This window comes from Carassius auratus, chromosome 22 (genome assembly GCF_003368295.1).
Source record: "Carassius auratus strain Wakin chromosome 22, ASM336829v1, whole genome shotgun sequence".
NCBI lineage: Eukaryota > Metazoa > Chordata > Actinopteri > Cypriniformes > Cyprinidae > Carassius > Carassius auratus.
In genome coordinates, this window is record NC_039264.1 from 9,357,585 (window position 1) to 9,374,012 (window position 16,428).

Sequence of the window (16,428 nt, forward strand, 5' to 3'; positions counted from 1 at the left end):
CAGATCCATTCTTCTTACAGAAATAATACTAGGAGAAAAACAAGGCCAGTCAGTCAGTAAGAGAGATTGGAATGTCATAGACATCAGTGGAAGAATGAATGAATATTGATTATTATTATTATTGGTGTTGTTGTTTAATTACAGGAGCACTATCTGTTGCAACCAAGGTGACTAAAACCAGAGAAATATATAATTTATTCAAATCTATCATAATAATAATAATAATAATAATAACAAAACAAAAAATCGATCAAAATCTATCAAAACATAAGGAACCATATAAAATGTAATTAAATTGTTGGTGACAAGAGCCTCGAGGCAGTGCGCTGACATAATATAGCACCATTGAGCTCTCACTCACCCCTCTCTCTCCAGCTTCACTTCCTGTCTTATAATAATGTGTTTGTGTGTGTGTGGTTGTGTATGAATCTATATCCTACTGTTGCACTATGGTTGTCATTATAAAAAAAACTAAAAGTAATAAAGTTTATAAGTAAAAAATCAAATAAATTATAAAAATGTTACATTTTAATGACATTTTTAAAGCACTGTTTGACTAGTGTTATCATTACAGTTTAAAGCAAATAAAAAAATCATTCAAATCTATCATTTTAAATTAATATAATATTTAATTTAAATGAAAAAATCCACTCCTATATTTTCACTATTGTTACCGTTATAAATAAAATAAAAGTAACAAAGTGTATAAGTAAAAAAAAAAACTAAAAACATCTGCATCGTACTGTTTTACTATTGCTGCCATTATAAATAAAATACAATAAAGTTTATAACTAAAATAAAAAACTCTGCTGATTCACTTTTTTTAAAATATAAAGAATCCATCCAAATCTATTGAAAACTAAAATTATGAAAACAAAACAAAAAAATGAATTTTCAAAAAACAAATAATAATAACAGCATTATATTAAATAAAACACCCTACCTTTTCACTGTCACTATATACAATAATATATATATTTTTAATTAAATATATTTAGAATAGAGGTAAATCTAGGTGAGTTGCCGACCTGAAGTCGTAACAGAGCACAGCGATGATGCACAGGAGAATCACCGTGGTGAGAATTCCTGCGGTTATAACCACAGTTCCCGCGCTCATCCGACCGGTTCTCCATCAAACTCTGGACGCGAACACACACACACACACACACACACAGACTGACCGTCAGACCACTGTAAGTGCAATTAATTTAAGGGCAGTGTCACAACGTCCGCAAGATGGCGCTGCAAAACCAAAAAAATTCTCCCACAGATCCAACACTTGAAGTGACTCGAGACCAGCTCGAGACAGACGCGCGTCACTGCTCCGTCAGACTGATTCAGAGCAAGTGTGTCTGATCGAGTTTGACCAGCGCCGCGCTAATCAGAGAGAGAGAGAGAGAGAGAGAGTCACACACCTGCTCCTCTGTCTCTCTCTCTCATCCTCTTCTGCTGTGTGGAACATTACATCTGGATTTTAAATAGGAAAAAGTTTGTTGGTTAATCATAGGAGTAATCTTACCATTCAAGGTCCCATAATGACCAAGTTCAGTCAAATTTATCAAAATAAAAAATATATATAAAACAACACACTGTATAATATGAAATATGCAACGTTTTTACAATATTAAATATTTCTTACAAAATCTAGAACTATTTCAGAATCAGAATAAAAATGATTGAATGTCTTCAAATAAACATTATACTAACAATAAAAAACACATATAAAATTATTTTCTAAAAGCCATTCTTTCAAAATAAAGCATAAAAAAATAAAAAAATAAATCTGCATCAACCAAATATAAATTAAAATCATACCCCATACTATTGTCATGAATGGCACAGGCTATGAAATTAGCAAAAAAGTGTTATTAATCATTGCAAATGATAATAATAAAGTATATAAATAATATTACAAAATATATTCTAATATATAATTAAAACAATAATAATAATAATAATAATAAAATAAAAAATAATGTAATATTTAATTGAATATAAAATCTACACCCTACTATATATCATTATAAATAAAACTATTAAAGTTTACAAATATAACAACTCTACTGATTCACTTTTTTAAAATAAGAATTCACACAGTTCACCCAAATCTATCACAAAAAAAGCTAACTTTTCCTAATCTATCAAAAATAAATAAATAAACGAACAAATAAACAAAAAAATAATAAATAAATAATAACAATAATCAATTAAAAACATGTCAAAACACCCTACTGTTTCACTGTTGTCACCATTATAAATAAAATAAAAATGTGTAAATAATATTTAATATTTATATTTAATTTCATATATTTAAAAAAAGCTTTGTTTTTGCTTTCAACACATATACAATAATAATAATAATAATAATTGATTTAAGATTCTAAATGAATAAATATAAAGATAAACCATAAGACACAATAAAATCCTCAGAACTATTACACATTTTTTTCACCCAAAAATTATATTTAATTCTATCACAAGAAAACTAAATAAATAAATAAACAAACACCCTTCAGCATTTACAAAATCTTTCTTCTTTTTGATGGTTTTATTTAACAGAACCACTGTTCATTATTTTCCCTGCATGCATGTGCTCACTTCTAGTTTTCTTTTTGCCAATTCTGTAATTTTGCTGTCACTTCCTTTCTATGAATAATTTCCAATATCCTTCATTTATAAACCACTTTGGATAAAAGCACCTGCTAATTGAATACATAAACGCTCTTTCCAACAAAAATGCACAAAGCAGAAGCTGAACAGAAGAACAAACCCTGCTGATAAGACATTCATCTTTATTTAGATCCACCTGCAAAAACACTAAACTATTAATCAGCACTTTATGAATTATTATACGCTGCCTTCTGCGCAATTTTAGAGGAATCTTTGAAGTGTTTCAAATTAAATGTGGCTTGACAGTTTTTTAATGCAATTCATCTGGAAAAGTCGTGGATGAATGTCAGAAATGTTGTCAGAAAAGCTTTTTTTGTGTCATTTTTCATATTAGTAATCTGAAATATGAAAGATAATATCATTTTTATTTTGTATGAGTATACATTTTTAATATTGAGAGAGAAGTGCATGCATTTGAATTTTTTCCAGCATCACTCTTACGATATGATACGAATAATCAGTGCCGTGTCCCAGAATGCAATGCGCTCAACTTGATCTGCATGCAATAATATACAATGCAGTGTTTTTAAGGGAAGAATAAAGGGGGTTTTACTAAACATTGAGTTTTGGACTATTTTTTTAATAGAAAATATATATATATATCAAAATACAATAATTTTAAATAAGTTAATTAAGAAAAAAAGAATGAAATGTAAACTTAATGCATAACAAACTATAAATTAATCATAATAATAAAAAAAAAACAATATTTAAAAATACAAAATAACACCTACACATTTAACATAAAAGTATGATAAAATTAAATAAAATGATATTTAAAAAATCCTGCAAGGTAATTTAATGGCAGAAAAGTTCATTTTATTTGATAAAAACATGGATTTAAATATAATTTTAAATAATGAGGTTTTAATGCTTTTTACTAAAAATAGATTTAAATAAAATCTAAAATGATATATTATAATTATTATAAAAAATACATAAATAAAACAATGGAGTCTTAATACATTTTAAGTGACCTTATCTGAAAAATTTGGCTTGAGAGTTGAAGCTTACCGCAATTTTGACAGATGAATTCCAGTGGGAAAAAAGACATTGCAGATGGTTTTGGAAAGCGAGAAAGTATGTAGGCTACTAACAGGGTGGAAAATGACTTCAGGGACACGGCAATTGAAGAAAATTGTAAATATATATATATATATATATATATATTTTTTTTTCACATGAATTATATGTATGATTAGGCAGTTTAGCCTAATCTATAACAAAAAATTAAAATATTTTTAGTTTTTAAAAAAAAAAAATCATTTCATGGTATATATTTCTTGTGGAAGTTGATTACTTTGCACCGAGGACACCATAAAATTGAATGCATATATCAATGAAAAGGTGTGTAAAATACAAAATAGTATTTATAATTTCTATTATCCCTGTTTAAGTGATAAAGAAGACCCGAACATACAATTTAAGCCATATATCATAAATATGCGGCTCATTTTAGAAAAAAATGATTAAATAAATAATTGGGACATAAATCTCGCTGTATGAATGACCCAGTTAATAAGTCCAATTTTTCACTCTTTTCCAATGAAGTAGCACAGGAGAACCTAACAGGGGTAGGACAGGTCTTCTTGATGGGGAACATGTCTGTTAGGGTCAGTTAACCAGGGTAATACAATTTGCCATGAAGCAATGTGCTTCCCTCTTGCATTAGCATAAAGACTCTCCTAATGGTATAAAACACCGTGTCATTCCCCGAATTCTCTCAAAGTTCATCAGGGAAGAGCTTTCAAGCTTCAAAAAGGACAAATGAATCATAAAACAACCCACCTGGTGATGCTAATGGCACAGAAATGATTGTGTTGGTGCTCCATATAGAGGCAGAATGCCGAGATATGATTTGAAATGAAAAGTCCTCGTGTAATTTGTATGGTCTGTCACATGAATATAGAAATATTAGCATTGCTCTAACAAACAAGCGTCACCACTAAAAATTAAAAAAAAGTTGCTTATTAAAAACCCCATAATTTATTTAAATTCCGAATTTCGAGATTCAAAATAAATACAATTATTTAAATTAAAACCTTTAAATTTGTCATAAATTTCATATATATGTCATTTTTATTACAATCATGACTTCTCAATTCTCAAATATCAGGTTTTTGCCCAAAGTTTTTATGCCATATTGACTTGTCAGTTATAATTTACCAAAGCATGATTTCTTTAAATTTTAACAGAAATGGACATGAAAAAAAGCATAATTATTGTAATCAAAATGTACCAAACCCAGGTTTTCTTTTTTTTTTTTTTTTGGAAGAAATGAGCTTCCATACTCAGAAAAATGTGTTTCTTCAAGTAAACTTCATTAGCTTAGCATGCAATGCTTATTTGGTTTCAGCAACATTCATCTTCCTTTTCCCCCTGGTCTAAATGAGGTCATATTTTTGCTTGTTAAGATACCAGGCATCTTCAGGACCTTGAAGAAGGCTCATTAAAATGCCATTAACACTAATTGGACCAAACAAAGGAAGAAGATTCAGGACCAGCGAGCTTTACCAACCTGTACTCTTTCCTTGGCTCCACTGTTTGTGAGGCACATTATGGATGCACTTGGTTACCCAACATCCTGTTTTGAGTAATTTAATCTCACAACATGCTCAGTGGAGCAACAATCCTCAAACGGAGGACTAAAAATACCAAAAGGCGGAAAACCAATGGGTGGAATTGATCAAAGGTACATACCATATTTTTCGGACTATAAGTCGCACCGGACTATAAATCGCACTGGACTATAAGTCACATTTATTTAGAACCAAGAGAAAACATTACCGTCTCAAGCCGCGAGAGGGCGCTCTATGTTTTCAGTGTAGACTACAGGAGCACTGAGCAGCATAGAGCACCCTCTCATGGCTGGAGACGGTAATGTTTTCTCTTGGTTCATTCCTCTCGGTTCATGTCAAGTTAATTTTGATAAAAAAGTCGCACCTGACTATAAGTCGCAGGACCAGCCAAACTATGAAAAAAAGTGTGACTTATAGTCCGGAAAATATGGTAAAAGAAAACAAAACAGGGGTGTTAGGAAACCACTGATTAAATATCATACACTGCAACACAGTAAACAATCCAGTAAAACTAGAAAACACTGGTCACGGAAAGATGAACAGCGCATCGGTAGCACGTCCACGTGTATAAAATCGTATCAAGCTGGTAATGGAAAATAAACGTTGACATCGTGTTGCCTTTGCAGATCAGGAGTGGTAATTTTTTTGCGAAAAGTCCCAGAAAAGCGGTTCGAGCCAGTAAATTTGAGCTCAAACATGAGGTCTCCAAAAAGTATTCAGGTTTGTTAAACCTAAAAATTATTATAGATGCAAAACACAGACACAATTTTCAGTGTATTCTTTTTTTTATATATATATATAAAACTTTTTGGTTCTTGATAAAAGAAAAAAAAAATCTAAATCGAACACCGAACAAGCAACTTAATAACAAATGTCCATTTTGGTCCATAGAGAAAACACAAAACTTCAGCACTGTACATGCAAATACATAAAAATAAAGAATAGCGTGCTACTGGAGAGATATTGCGCTAAAAAGAATAAGAAATGTATCCACTTTTTACGTGCCCTCCGCTGCTTTTCTTATATATCATTTGATATATTTCTGGGATGTTGCAGCCAAAGAAACGAAAAAACTCAAGTTATTAAACATGACAAAAGTAGAAAAGGCACCACTTGTGGCCGGTCAAGCTGTGTATTTGGAGCGCCAGTGTAGGAAGTTGGCCCCGGCGGACAGGCGCGCCGCTGGTCTCAGAGCTAGCGGAGATGTGTGGTGCTGGAACAGAGGGTTTGGAACTGGTCCCAGATGAACCGAACTGCCGAATAATTGCATCATAAATTGGGAGAGCTGGGGCTGGGCCAGATTAACGGGTACACCTGGAAGAACTAAGAAAACTCATGTTGTCAAAGCAAAGATATTTTTGAGGAAGTAAGACATTTCTTATTGTGGCATTGATGGGTTGTACCTGGGTAGCTGGAGTTGATCCTGATGGGGTCAGGGGTGTAAGGGCTGGTGCATGCGCTTGAGATGGGCTTGGGTTCAATTGGAGATGCACACATCTGCGGTTCACATGCTGCTGCTTGGACAGGTAGAGGAGCAGGCACAGTCTCAGGCTGTGTGAAAAAAAACCCTTGATGTGGCCATGTAGATAATTTAACTTGGTTTTAAGAATTTGTTCAAAGAGATAGTACAGCCAAAAATGAAAATTGTGTCATTAATTAAATCGTGATCTTGTCATTCCGAAACTCAGAAGGCCTTCCTTCATCTTTAGAACACAGATTAAGATATTTTTGATGAAATCCGAGAGCTTTTTCTGACCCTTCATATACAGCAACGCAGCATGTTCAAACCCCAGAAAGGTGGAAAGAAAATCATTAAAATAGTCGATGTGATGTCAGGGGTTCAACCTTAATGTTATGAAGCTACGAGAATAATTTTGTGCGTAAAAAAAATGAAAATAACTTTAATTGACAATTTTGTCTCTTTTATCTTAAAGAGGTGTTCAATTGGCTATTTTTAAAAGCTTGATTGTGTTTATTGGGTGCACTGTAACACATCCTAGCTGTGAATAAAAAATAATAATTAAAAAAAAATCACATTATTTTTCACACATTTTAACTTTATTCTACACTGCGGTTTCAATTCTCCTAAAAAATTCTGCTGACTTCCTGGTTCCATGAAGCCCCTCCCTCAGAAATTCATAATGGACACTGATTGGTTATGGGTTAGCCCAGTATGTTGTGATTCGCTAAACACCTAGTGGATGATGTCTGGAAACATCCCGCTTCTTACTATAACGGAAAGTTGCATGTGCCTCAGCGTATTGTAAACAATGGCATCAATATTGCCTGACCAATTTGAGCCAGAGTCAGACCCAGAGCATATTACTGAAGAGGATCGAGTAGAACCTATGCAAACACTTATTTTACTAGGCCTATTATTATTGTTATTATTAAGTTACTTTTATTATTAAATTATGATTACAATTCGTCATAATTACCACATAACTGGTGCAGTGCGATAAAACAAAATGGTTTTTTGCTCTTCAATTAAAATGTTTTTAAAACAGGTCTTTCAAAACGGGTCTATTATACAATGAATTATAGACCTATAATTCAAATATTAACACTACAGTCATCAGTAAAAAACAATGAAATAAAAAGCTTTTTTTTTTTCAAGCACCGACATTCAAAAACAACCTGTTTAACACAAAATAAGTTTCTTCTCATTTTATGTTATTTTTTGCCACAATGTACGGGCCACAAGAGAAATATTAAGGGAATGAATTAAAACTGTTAGCTGTTATACCCTTATCAGCATATGTTGAAGTAGATTCATCTCGTTGTCTCTGAGAGAATATGCGGCATTAAATGCAAAGTTTGCACGTTGCTTTGTTGATATCCATTGGCTCGCCTTCGTGGATTAAAACAGAAATATTTCAAACATTGCGACGTAACCAATTACCCCCGTACTAAACATACTGAACCGAACCTTGACACCACTGTGTCATATCGAATCAAACCATGAATTTTGAATCCCTTATAAATATATATATATATATATATATATATATATATATATATATATATATATATATATATATATATATATATATATACACATACATATAACTGCTATGCTGGTGTCTGTGATTTCATCCTGCAAATAGCTGAAAATGACTATTGAATGTCTCTTGTAGAAACTTGTCTTTTCCGATGAACCGTTCTGTTGAATGATTAAACAGATGAACCTCTGTGGAGAGGCTAATTAAAATTCTCATCTAATCACCACACAATTAAGTTCAACTGACTCCCAAAGGGCTCAGCAGGAGAACTGGGATTTAAAGAGGAGCAATACGTCAGGAGATTAAATCTCCAGAAACGCAGCACCTCATGTCATTCTGAGTGATGACTGTGTGCTAAATGCTGTGGGGAATGAAAGTAGGAAGCTTGGAGCTTCATTCATGAGCACTGGGATCAGATTTCACCTCAGGCTTTACCTCTTTTTCCTGTCAAATATTTGTGACAATCCAAAGCGGTCATGTCATGCCTATTGTGGATGAGTTGGCATCCTTACTTTCGATTCGTCTTCAGTACTGACATCAGGTTCTAGCTTCGTCTTATCCGTTTCGTCCTCTTCTGTCCATCCCTGATCCCATTCACTGCAGCATAATGAATCTTCAGCTTGTGGAGCCTCAGATGGATTTACTTTACCACTCTGAAAGGAAATATGAGGTTTAAAGAAATCAATCCAAAATATTACTGTGTGTATATATATATACACACACATGTGTGTGTGTGTAATACAACTCACTTTAGACACAGTGTTGACGTCAGGAACATTTATTAACTCGAGGGCAGGCATGTCGAAGGTTGAGTCCTCATTTATGGAGGAAAAGTTATTTTCTCCATTTTCAGAGCTGGACACCTGGAATGAACAAACCAGAGTGAATAAACACTTGCTGACTACTTTACTCATTTGGTTAAATGCCCAAAAACTTTATTATAAAGCTACCACAATATAATACAATGTTTTAATACAATTAAATGTTACTATAAAAAACAATTGCACAATACAGTTTCATTGCCTGTATAAAATACTTATTGCCTGTAAATTTTCTTTCATTTTTAACCCATGGAAAATAACATTTTATCAGTAAACAACAAAATATCTCTCTTTTTTCCCCACATATAATACTACACATTTTTAAAAAATTATTATATATGTTATATGATGTATATAATATGTAAAAAAAAAGTGTGTGTGCGTGCGCGTGTTATATATATATGCACTGAAATTTCACTGAGCTTCACTGGCCTATGGCCCATCAATGCTGTATCATGATGCTGGGTTTGTATATTAAAGATACCGTTTGAGAGGAGCTCAGACAGCCATTTCCCTGAAAGCAGATCTTGGTTTCTGGAAAAGACGGGGGTGGTGAGAGACACTCTTTTACTTCCTCAAGCTGATCATCTCCAAAATAAGACGTCACTGGGTTGAACTTCTCTGATGCCTAAAAAGCCGAACGAGAAGAAACCAGTAAATACTGAAGAACAGGTTCTTATTGGGACTTACATAAGTGGGTTTAAATGAAGATTTGAACCCAGACCAATCCATAAGTGGTAACGGAGGGAAGGGCGTGGCCCTCTTTCTGTAGGGCGTGGTGAATGTAAACATCCTCCTCCGTGTTTGTGTCACACAGGTAGAGCAACAGGAAGTCCTCCTGGTAGCTGTGGATGGCTGCCACCAGCGTGCGCTCACAGCACATCTTCTGGAAAGTGCTGATCGCACTCTGAGTCCAAATGCTCTGAGGGAAAAAAAGAAGAAAAAGAAAATAACTAGTGCGACAAAATGAGTAATACACTACCAAAAGCTGGTTCTCCATCTGCTGCATGGAAAACAAGCATACAACACAGAAAGTGTAGTCGAATTTGAGAATAAATGACAAAGATTTAGGGGTTAACGGTTTGAGTCAGCCTAATTAATCACTTGCTCAGAATCAATTCATTCAGATTTTACTAAATCAATATCTTATTCGCTCACTGAACTGCAAGTCTTTGTTGCTTTGATATAAAAAGCCTTATGGCTTGCATCGAAAATAAAAAAAATATGTAGAACAGACAGAATAGATAATTAAGATAAAAAAATGAATGAATAAATAAATAAAAATACTATTTGATTTAGTACATTTATGTCATTCTAATCAATAAAGACCAAGTAAAATGGAAAATGAAAAAACTATCAAATATAAATGATAATACATCAGAATTATTAATTATGTTGTAATGTTTGTGATTTTTCTGAAAATGAAAATATTGTTGACAATTTACTCAATCAACAATTTTCAATGAAAATAAAGGGGGGAAATATCCATGGGAAAAAAATCTTAATATAAATCATAATAGATCATTCCAATTTTATTGAAAAAAAATAATAATAATAAAAAAAAATAATAATATATACTGTACTAAACACCTTTATTTCAGTTTTAGCTTTAATAGATTTATTGCAGTTAATTTCCTAAATTCTAAGGCAACATTTTTAAATTTTCATCTAAGTTTTTCCTCAAATTTTTTTTTTTTAATTTAACAAATGGTTTTTGATAGTTTTTTTTTTTTTTTTTTTTAGATATATAATAACAACCCTGCTTACCGTGATGGGCCGAACCCCAGCTAACATTGCAGGGACAGCCTGAGCCGGAAGATCAGCATAACAAGCTCTGGAAAGATTTTGAGAGTACACAAAGCAGCAGAGACACAAACATATGCAAAAAAAAATATTTATGGTGTACTACTAATAACTGTGAAACAAAACCAAAACTTCAGGTAATCATTTACATAAAATTAAGTTCAGGTTTCAACAACACTTTCATTGTTTATAATAATTCATGAACTTACTTGAGAAACCGGAGGCTGTTTTCGTTCCACTTTTGTGATGTCCCCGAAGTCAACATAGTACACCTTTACTTCAGTATCACTGAAGAGCTCGTGGATCACCACCCGGTAGAACCACATGTCTCTGGGGGCCACACAGCACACCTGACCCGGCCGCACATATGCATCAGGCATCCGGTATCTCTCCGTCACTTCTGGGTAGGAGTAACAGCTCCTTAAAAAAGTATTAGGCATGTTCAGAATGACATATTACTCAATCCCAGCCCAAATAGTTATGAAATTATTGAGGTGACAATTCAACATTCCACGTAATAAGTGAGATACCTCATTTCAATCATCATGTTCTCCAGGGCTCTGGCCTCCTTGTTCTGGCTAAAGCGGATGTAGAAGTGGCTAGGAGACTCCATCTGCTCCACCAGGACAGCCACCAGCTCTCTCTCCCTCCTGCGAGCTGGGGGCTTCAGCTTCTGGCAGCGCACAGCGTCTGGAGGAACCGCTGAAACTCGACTCACCACCAGCTCTGGGAAAAGATTCGCCATCTACAACAAACACATTATACTCATGATGTTTAGAATTATTATATATATATATATATATATGCTGTCGAATGATTAATCACATCCAAAATAAGTTTTTGTTTACATAATATATACATGTATGTGTACTGTGTATAATTTATGTATACACATACATACAACATATATTTAAGAAACATATGTTGTCATATTAAGTCTTAATTATATGAATATCATTGTAGACATGTAAATACATGTCAATATTTAAAAAAATACATACCGTATGTGTATATATGCATATTAAATATACACAGAACACACATATTATTCAAACAAAAACTTTTATTTTGGACGCAATTAATCGTTTGACAGCACTAATATATATATAAACACACACACACACACACACACACACACACACACAGTGCTGGCCAAAATTATTAGAACACTTCCATAATGTACTTAAAGTGCTCTATTTTCATTAACTAATTTTGTACTTAATATACTACAAATTATTCTTTAGTGCTATTTTGGGACACCATGAATATGAATTTAAATGCACTTTACTGCTAAAGAATCATTTTTTTATATATTTAGTAGTATGTTTAGTATATTATGATGTTCCATTATATATAGTATTAATAAAATACTAGTGTTAATAATGTCCTTTTTTTATACATTACTAAAGTACATTTTGTAAGTTTCCTTAGGATTAATATGGGAGGGAAAGATAATGGAATATCAATAATGAATCTTAACCTGATGGATGGTTTTATCAGCGATTCTGAGCTCAGTCTCGGACTCTTGGGTGTCTGTGTATTGCTCCACCTCTCTTCGCTCCCATGCAGACTCTGCACAGCTGAAGTAATAGGCTTTGCTGGAGGGATTCTGGGATTCAGTCATTATACTGGAGGTGGTGCCGTGACCCGGGGATAATTCTTGCAAAAGGAATACATCGCAATCAAAGTTTCATTAAAGATGATCAATAAGCTAAGAGCACTCATTTGTCTTTTCAAATCAATATGACATGAAGCTAAGTACCAGGTTCAGTGGGTTGTATGTCATTTGGTTTGAACTCCACAACCATCCATTGACTTTCGTCAGCAACTTTTTGAATGGACAATGTGTCACTCAAAGCTCCAACCATTTCCGTCACGCTCAGAAAGCCATACTGGCTCACCGGCAACTCCTCACCATACATTCGCTTGCATCAAAAAACAGACCATAAGTTAAAAAAGCTCACTGGTGCCATCTAGAAACAAAAAATATTGCAGTGGATATGACGAGTGATGCAATATTCCGACCATAATCGAGGCTTATTTTGCATGACCACGACATCTGACTACATTACACCTTACAGTTTCAACCCAAAATCTATGGAAACTTGTTTTTGCCACAGGATAAAAAAATAATAAAAAATCTAATTGCCTAATCTCACAATTCAGATTTCTTCCCCCTCACAATTCTGAGTTTATCTCTCAACATAAACTCAGAATTAAAAAAAAAAAAGTCTGAATTATTAAATGTACACTTACAATTGCAATAATTTTTTTGACTTTTCTCGAATTGTAAGAATAAATAAGTCAGAACTACGAGTTACAAACTCAGATTGCGATAAAGAGATTTTGAGAAATTGTGAGAAAAATGTCAGAATTGTGAGATAAAAAGCAGCAATTAACTTTTTTTATTCCGTGGCCACAACAGGCCTCCATGAAATAAAAAAAGTCAAAATAGGCTTAATTTTCTGTAGGTAGAACACATTTTCGTATTTTCTTCTTCAGATGTGAACTCTGATATGGTCTTGACAGGCTTGTGAGAATACCTTGTATTCTTTTGGAAGATTGTGAATGGATACCCCACTGCCATTTTCAGCTACAACCTGAAAAAAAGAAGCATCTCTCAAAAATAAGCCAAGTTGAGAAGATGAGACAAGAAAGGCTGATTTTTAAAGCTGTAATGTCTGACCTTCCGTAGCTTATCTTTCAGCTCGGGGCTGACGGTGCCAGCGGTGCCCTTCTCGAGGATCTGCTGTCTGAGCTCCTCCTCAAGCTGTAAGAAGATTTACCTCGACAGTATTGTTTTATACATAGCGAAATTTCACCCTAATTTCATAGAAATATCCAAACCTTCAAAATTGTTTCTTCAAAAGAGTGCTCTGCCTTTACAGGCTCCGGTTTGGTAACAGCAGGGGGGGTGTGCGAATCTAGCTTGTTCCTCTCAGGCGGCGAAGTGGCTTTAGGACTGACTGGCTTCCGTTTCGCCACCAAAGGAGATGCGACTGCGGAGTAATCATCATGGAAAAGACATAAATAATTGATCTGCACCAACAAAAAGAGCATGATATCAACTTCTCTCTCTCTCCAGGAATTCCATTATCATATACATACTTGGCTTAGAAAGATTCGTCATCAGATGTTTGATCTGATTTTGTGGCATTATGGCATTCCTCAGCAGCAGTTGCGAGCCTGTGCGACTCTGCTGCATGATTACGAAATCCGTGGCAGCCGAAAGCATCTCGGAAATGGAGAAGAAGCCATATTGCGTGATGTTGAGCGGCTTTCCGAACTGCGCCATATACCTGGACTCCAGCTCTGATAATCTGACCGGCCCATGAGATAGTAACTGTTTTAGCTGGCTGCGCAGTTGAGCGGGCAGAGCGGGTTTTGATGGGCCACGGCGAGGGAGAAGAACGGGCTGGTTCCGTGGGTAAGACATGTGGAAGTTTCCTGGTGCTCCCCTCCGAATGTTGGCTTTGGTTTTTGGGTCACGTTGCTTAGCCACCAGCTCTCGGATGCCTTTGGTGCTCTCATCTACAACGGCTGCAACGAGAAAAATGTTAATAAACTTAATAGTTCTAAAAGGCCCAGATATACCTCAAGCGAAATCGAAGAACGAACTGGTGTGGCATCATTTTTGATCATGCCAAAACACATTTCGTTTTCAGCTTGAGGCATTTTAGTTCATCAGTTTAAACTATATAAAAATGGGAAATGTTACGTTAGCAACCAGCAAGATTTGTCATGTGTTACATGTCATGTTATTTCATGTAACACTTTTTTTTGGTTTTAGTTAACTAACAACCCCGGTCCCACACACACACACTTTTTGCACGTGCAGTTTGAATAAATCCTGCAAATTACCAAATTACCTTATCTAAAAATATTCAGTATGAATACATGTACCATTACACCCCTACTTATAACAGATATAAAAGGCTAAATTGAGCTAACGTATTGATATAAAAATGTTTTTTTTAAATATCTATCCACCTTTTGAGCACGGCCATTCGTAAATTCTATGGGTCTAGCTGTGGGTCTCATCCGCTTTGAACTTTGTTCAGCTATTTTTAGCTGTAAAAAAACTGTTTGTTGTGCTGCTTGATATTGAAAATGGGCGTGTCTTACAATATTATTTTAATGTATGATCTTAATTATGAACACACTGGTTTGTAGTGCAAACATGTTTAGTGTTTACTGCACGTCTTTATTCTTCGCGATTTCCCTAATGAACCGGAAGTCTCTCCACAGGCTTACTTCTGCCTTGAAGAAAAAGGCAGATAAACTAAAATACTAATGACTCATCCTGCACCTGTGGTTGTGTCCAAATGTTTGTCCAATCAAATGTCCACTAAAATGAACCCCCCCCCCCCCCCCCCCCAATACCAACAACTAGCAATAGAATGTAGCAATTCATATAAACCAAATTTAGCAGTTTCATAGTGTGTTCAAGAAGTTTTAGCATGAATATGCCGAAAAGTCATTCTTTAGGCCATACATGTTGACTTAGCAGCCAACAAATGGCATGAAATAGCCTACTAAAATCACCTTTCAAAATGATGCTACCATCGAGGTGGTATTCCAAGTGCACCACATCCGGCATTTCCTTTACCATGTCCAAAACATTTCTGAATCCCAGTAACCTGAGGGGCATGGGGAAGCCCAGCATGGTGTAGTAGTCTTTCTTGAGCTGCTCAGGGGTCAAACCATGCTTAGCAGAGACCAGAAGAGAGCGGACATCCTTCTTCAAACCCGTGAGGAGCTGATCTTGGGTCATCCTGACAGCTAAAAACAGAAGTTGGACACAATTTACTTACTTGATAACCGACAAAAACAAGATAGTTTAAACGTAAATGTCATTCCACCGAGATGTCAACACCCTAAATATAGTTGTTTTATTAACAGTACTGGTTTAAAGCAAAATGCAAGCGCTTACACACTTAACAGCCGGCTTTAAACGTATATATCTTTGCAGATACATTATTAATGTGTTTATGGACGAGAGATTACCTTTTGTACAAGATGAACGCGTTCTGTCGTTCGGTGGAGATCACGCGACAAGCCACGTTATTTAAAAAATGGAAATTTTACAAAGCAGGTGCGCGATTACGTCGATGGAATGGACGTCAGAAATATCCTCCAAGATTGATTTTTTTAAAAACAGGACTGTATGCAGAAGTGCAGATGAAAGTGTGTTTTTCTTTAGCGTTTGTGTGGGCAGAAGCAGCCAATTTCCCGAGGCACGTGCTTCGTCAGCATTCAATCAAGGTTCCTCGCGCCGACTATGCACTTTCTGACTTTATTTACACACAGCTTCACAATGTTTTCTGATGTAGCCTATATTTTTACTTTTATACATGCTTTTAAAAAAAGTATAATTTTAAATTTTTCTTAAATAAATGAAATAAAACGAATACAAATATATGCTGCCATCTACAAGACCTAGCCTCAATGTCTAAGTTTTAAAAACATTTTTACATAGGCAACATGCATTGTTAAGTTTATTATGGGGAAAAAAAACAATAGCCTAGTAAACATGATACAATTTGGCGATTT

The 16,428-nt window shown here is 34.6% G+C and overlaps 1 protein-coding gene across 1 annotated transcript; it reads right to left on the reverse strand.

Moving 5' to 3' along the window:
* Nucleotides 1-6,059: 6,059 nt before the first annotated feature.
* On the reverse strand, nucleotides 6,060-16,135 carry LOC113039630 (tudor domain-containing protein 5-like). The gene is given in 18 exon segments (XM_026197588.1): nucleotides 6,060-6,572; nucleotides 6,653-6,800; nucleotides 8,764-8,904; nucleotides 9,001-9,114; nucleotides 9,557-9,700; nucleotides 9,797-9,994; nucleotides 10,840-10,906; nucleotides 11,085-11,098; nucleotides 11,100-11,295; nucleotides 11,406-11,620; nucleotides 12,356-12,534; nucleotides 12,638-12,800; nucleotides 13,419-13,475; nucleotides 13,562-13,645; nucleotides 13,723-13,874; nucleotides 13,984-14,415; nucleotides 15,421-15,657; nucleotides 15,883-16,135. Coding segments are annotated over 17 exon segments (2,733 nt in total). The 5' UTR covers nucleotides 15,650-15,657; nucleotides 15,883-16,135; the 3' UTR covers nucleotides 6,060-6,372.
* Between the last annotated feature and the right edge of the window lie 293 nt (nucleotides 16,136-16,428).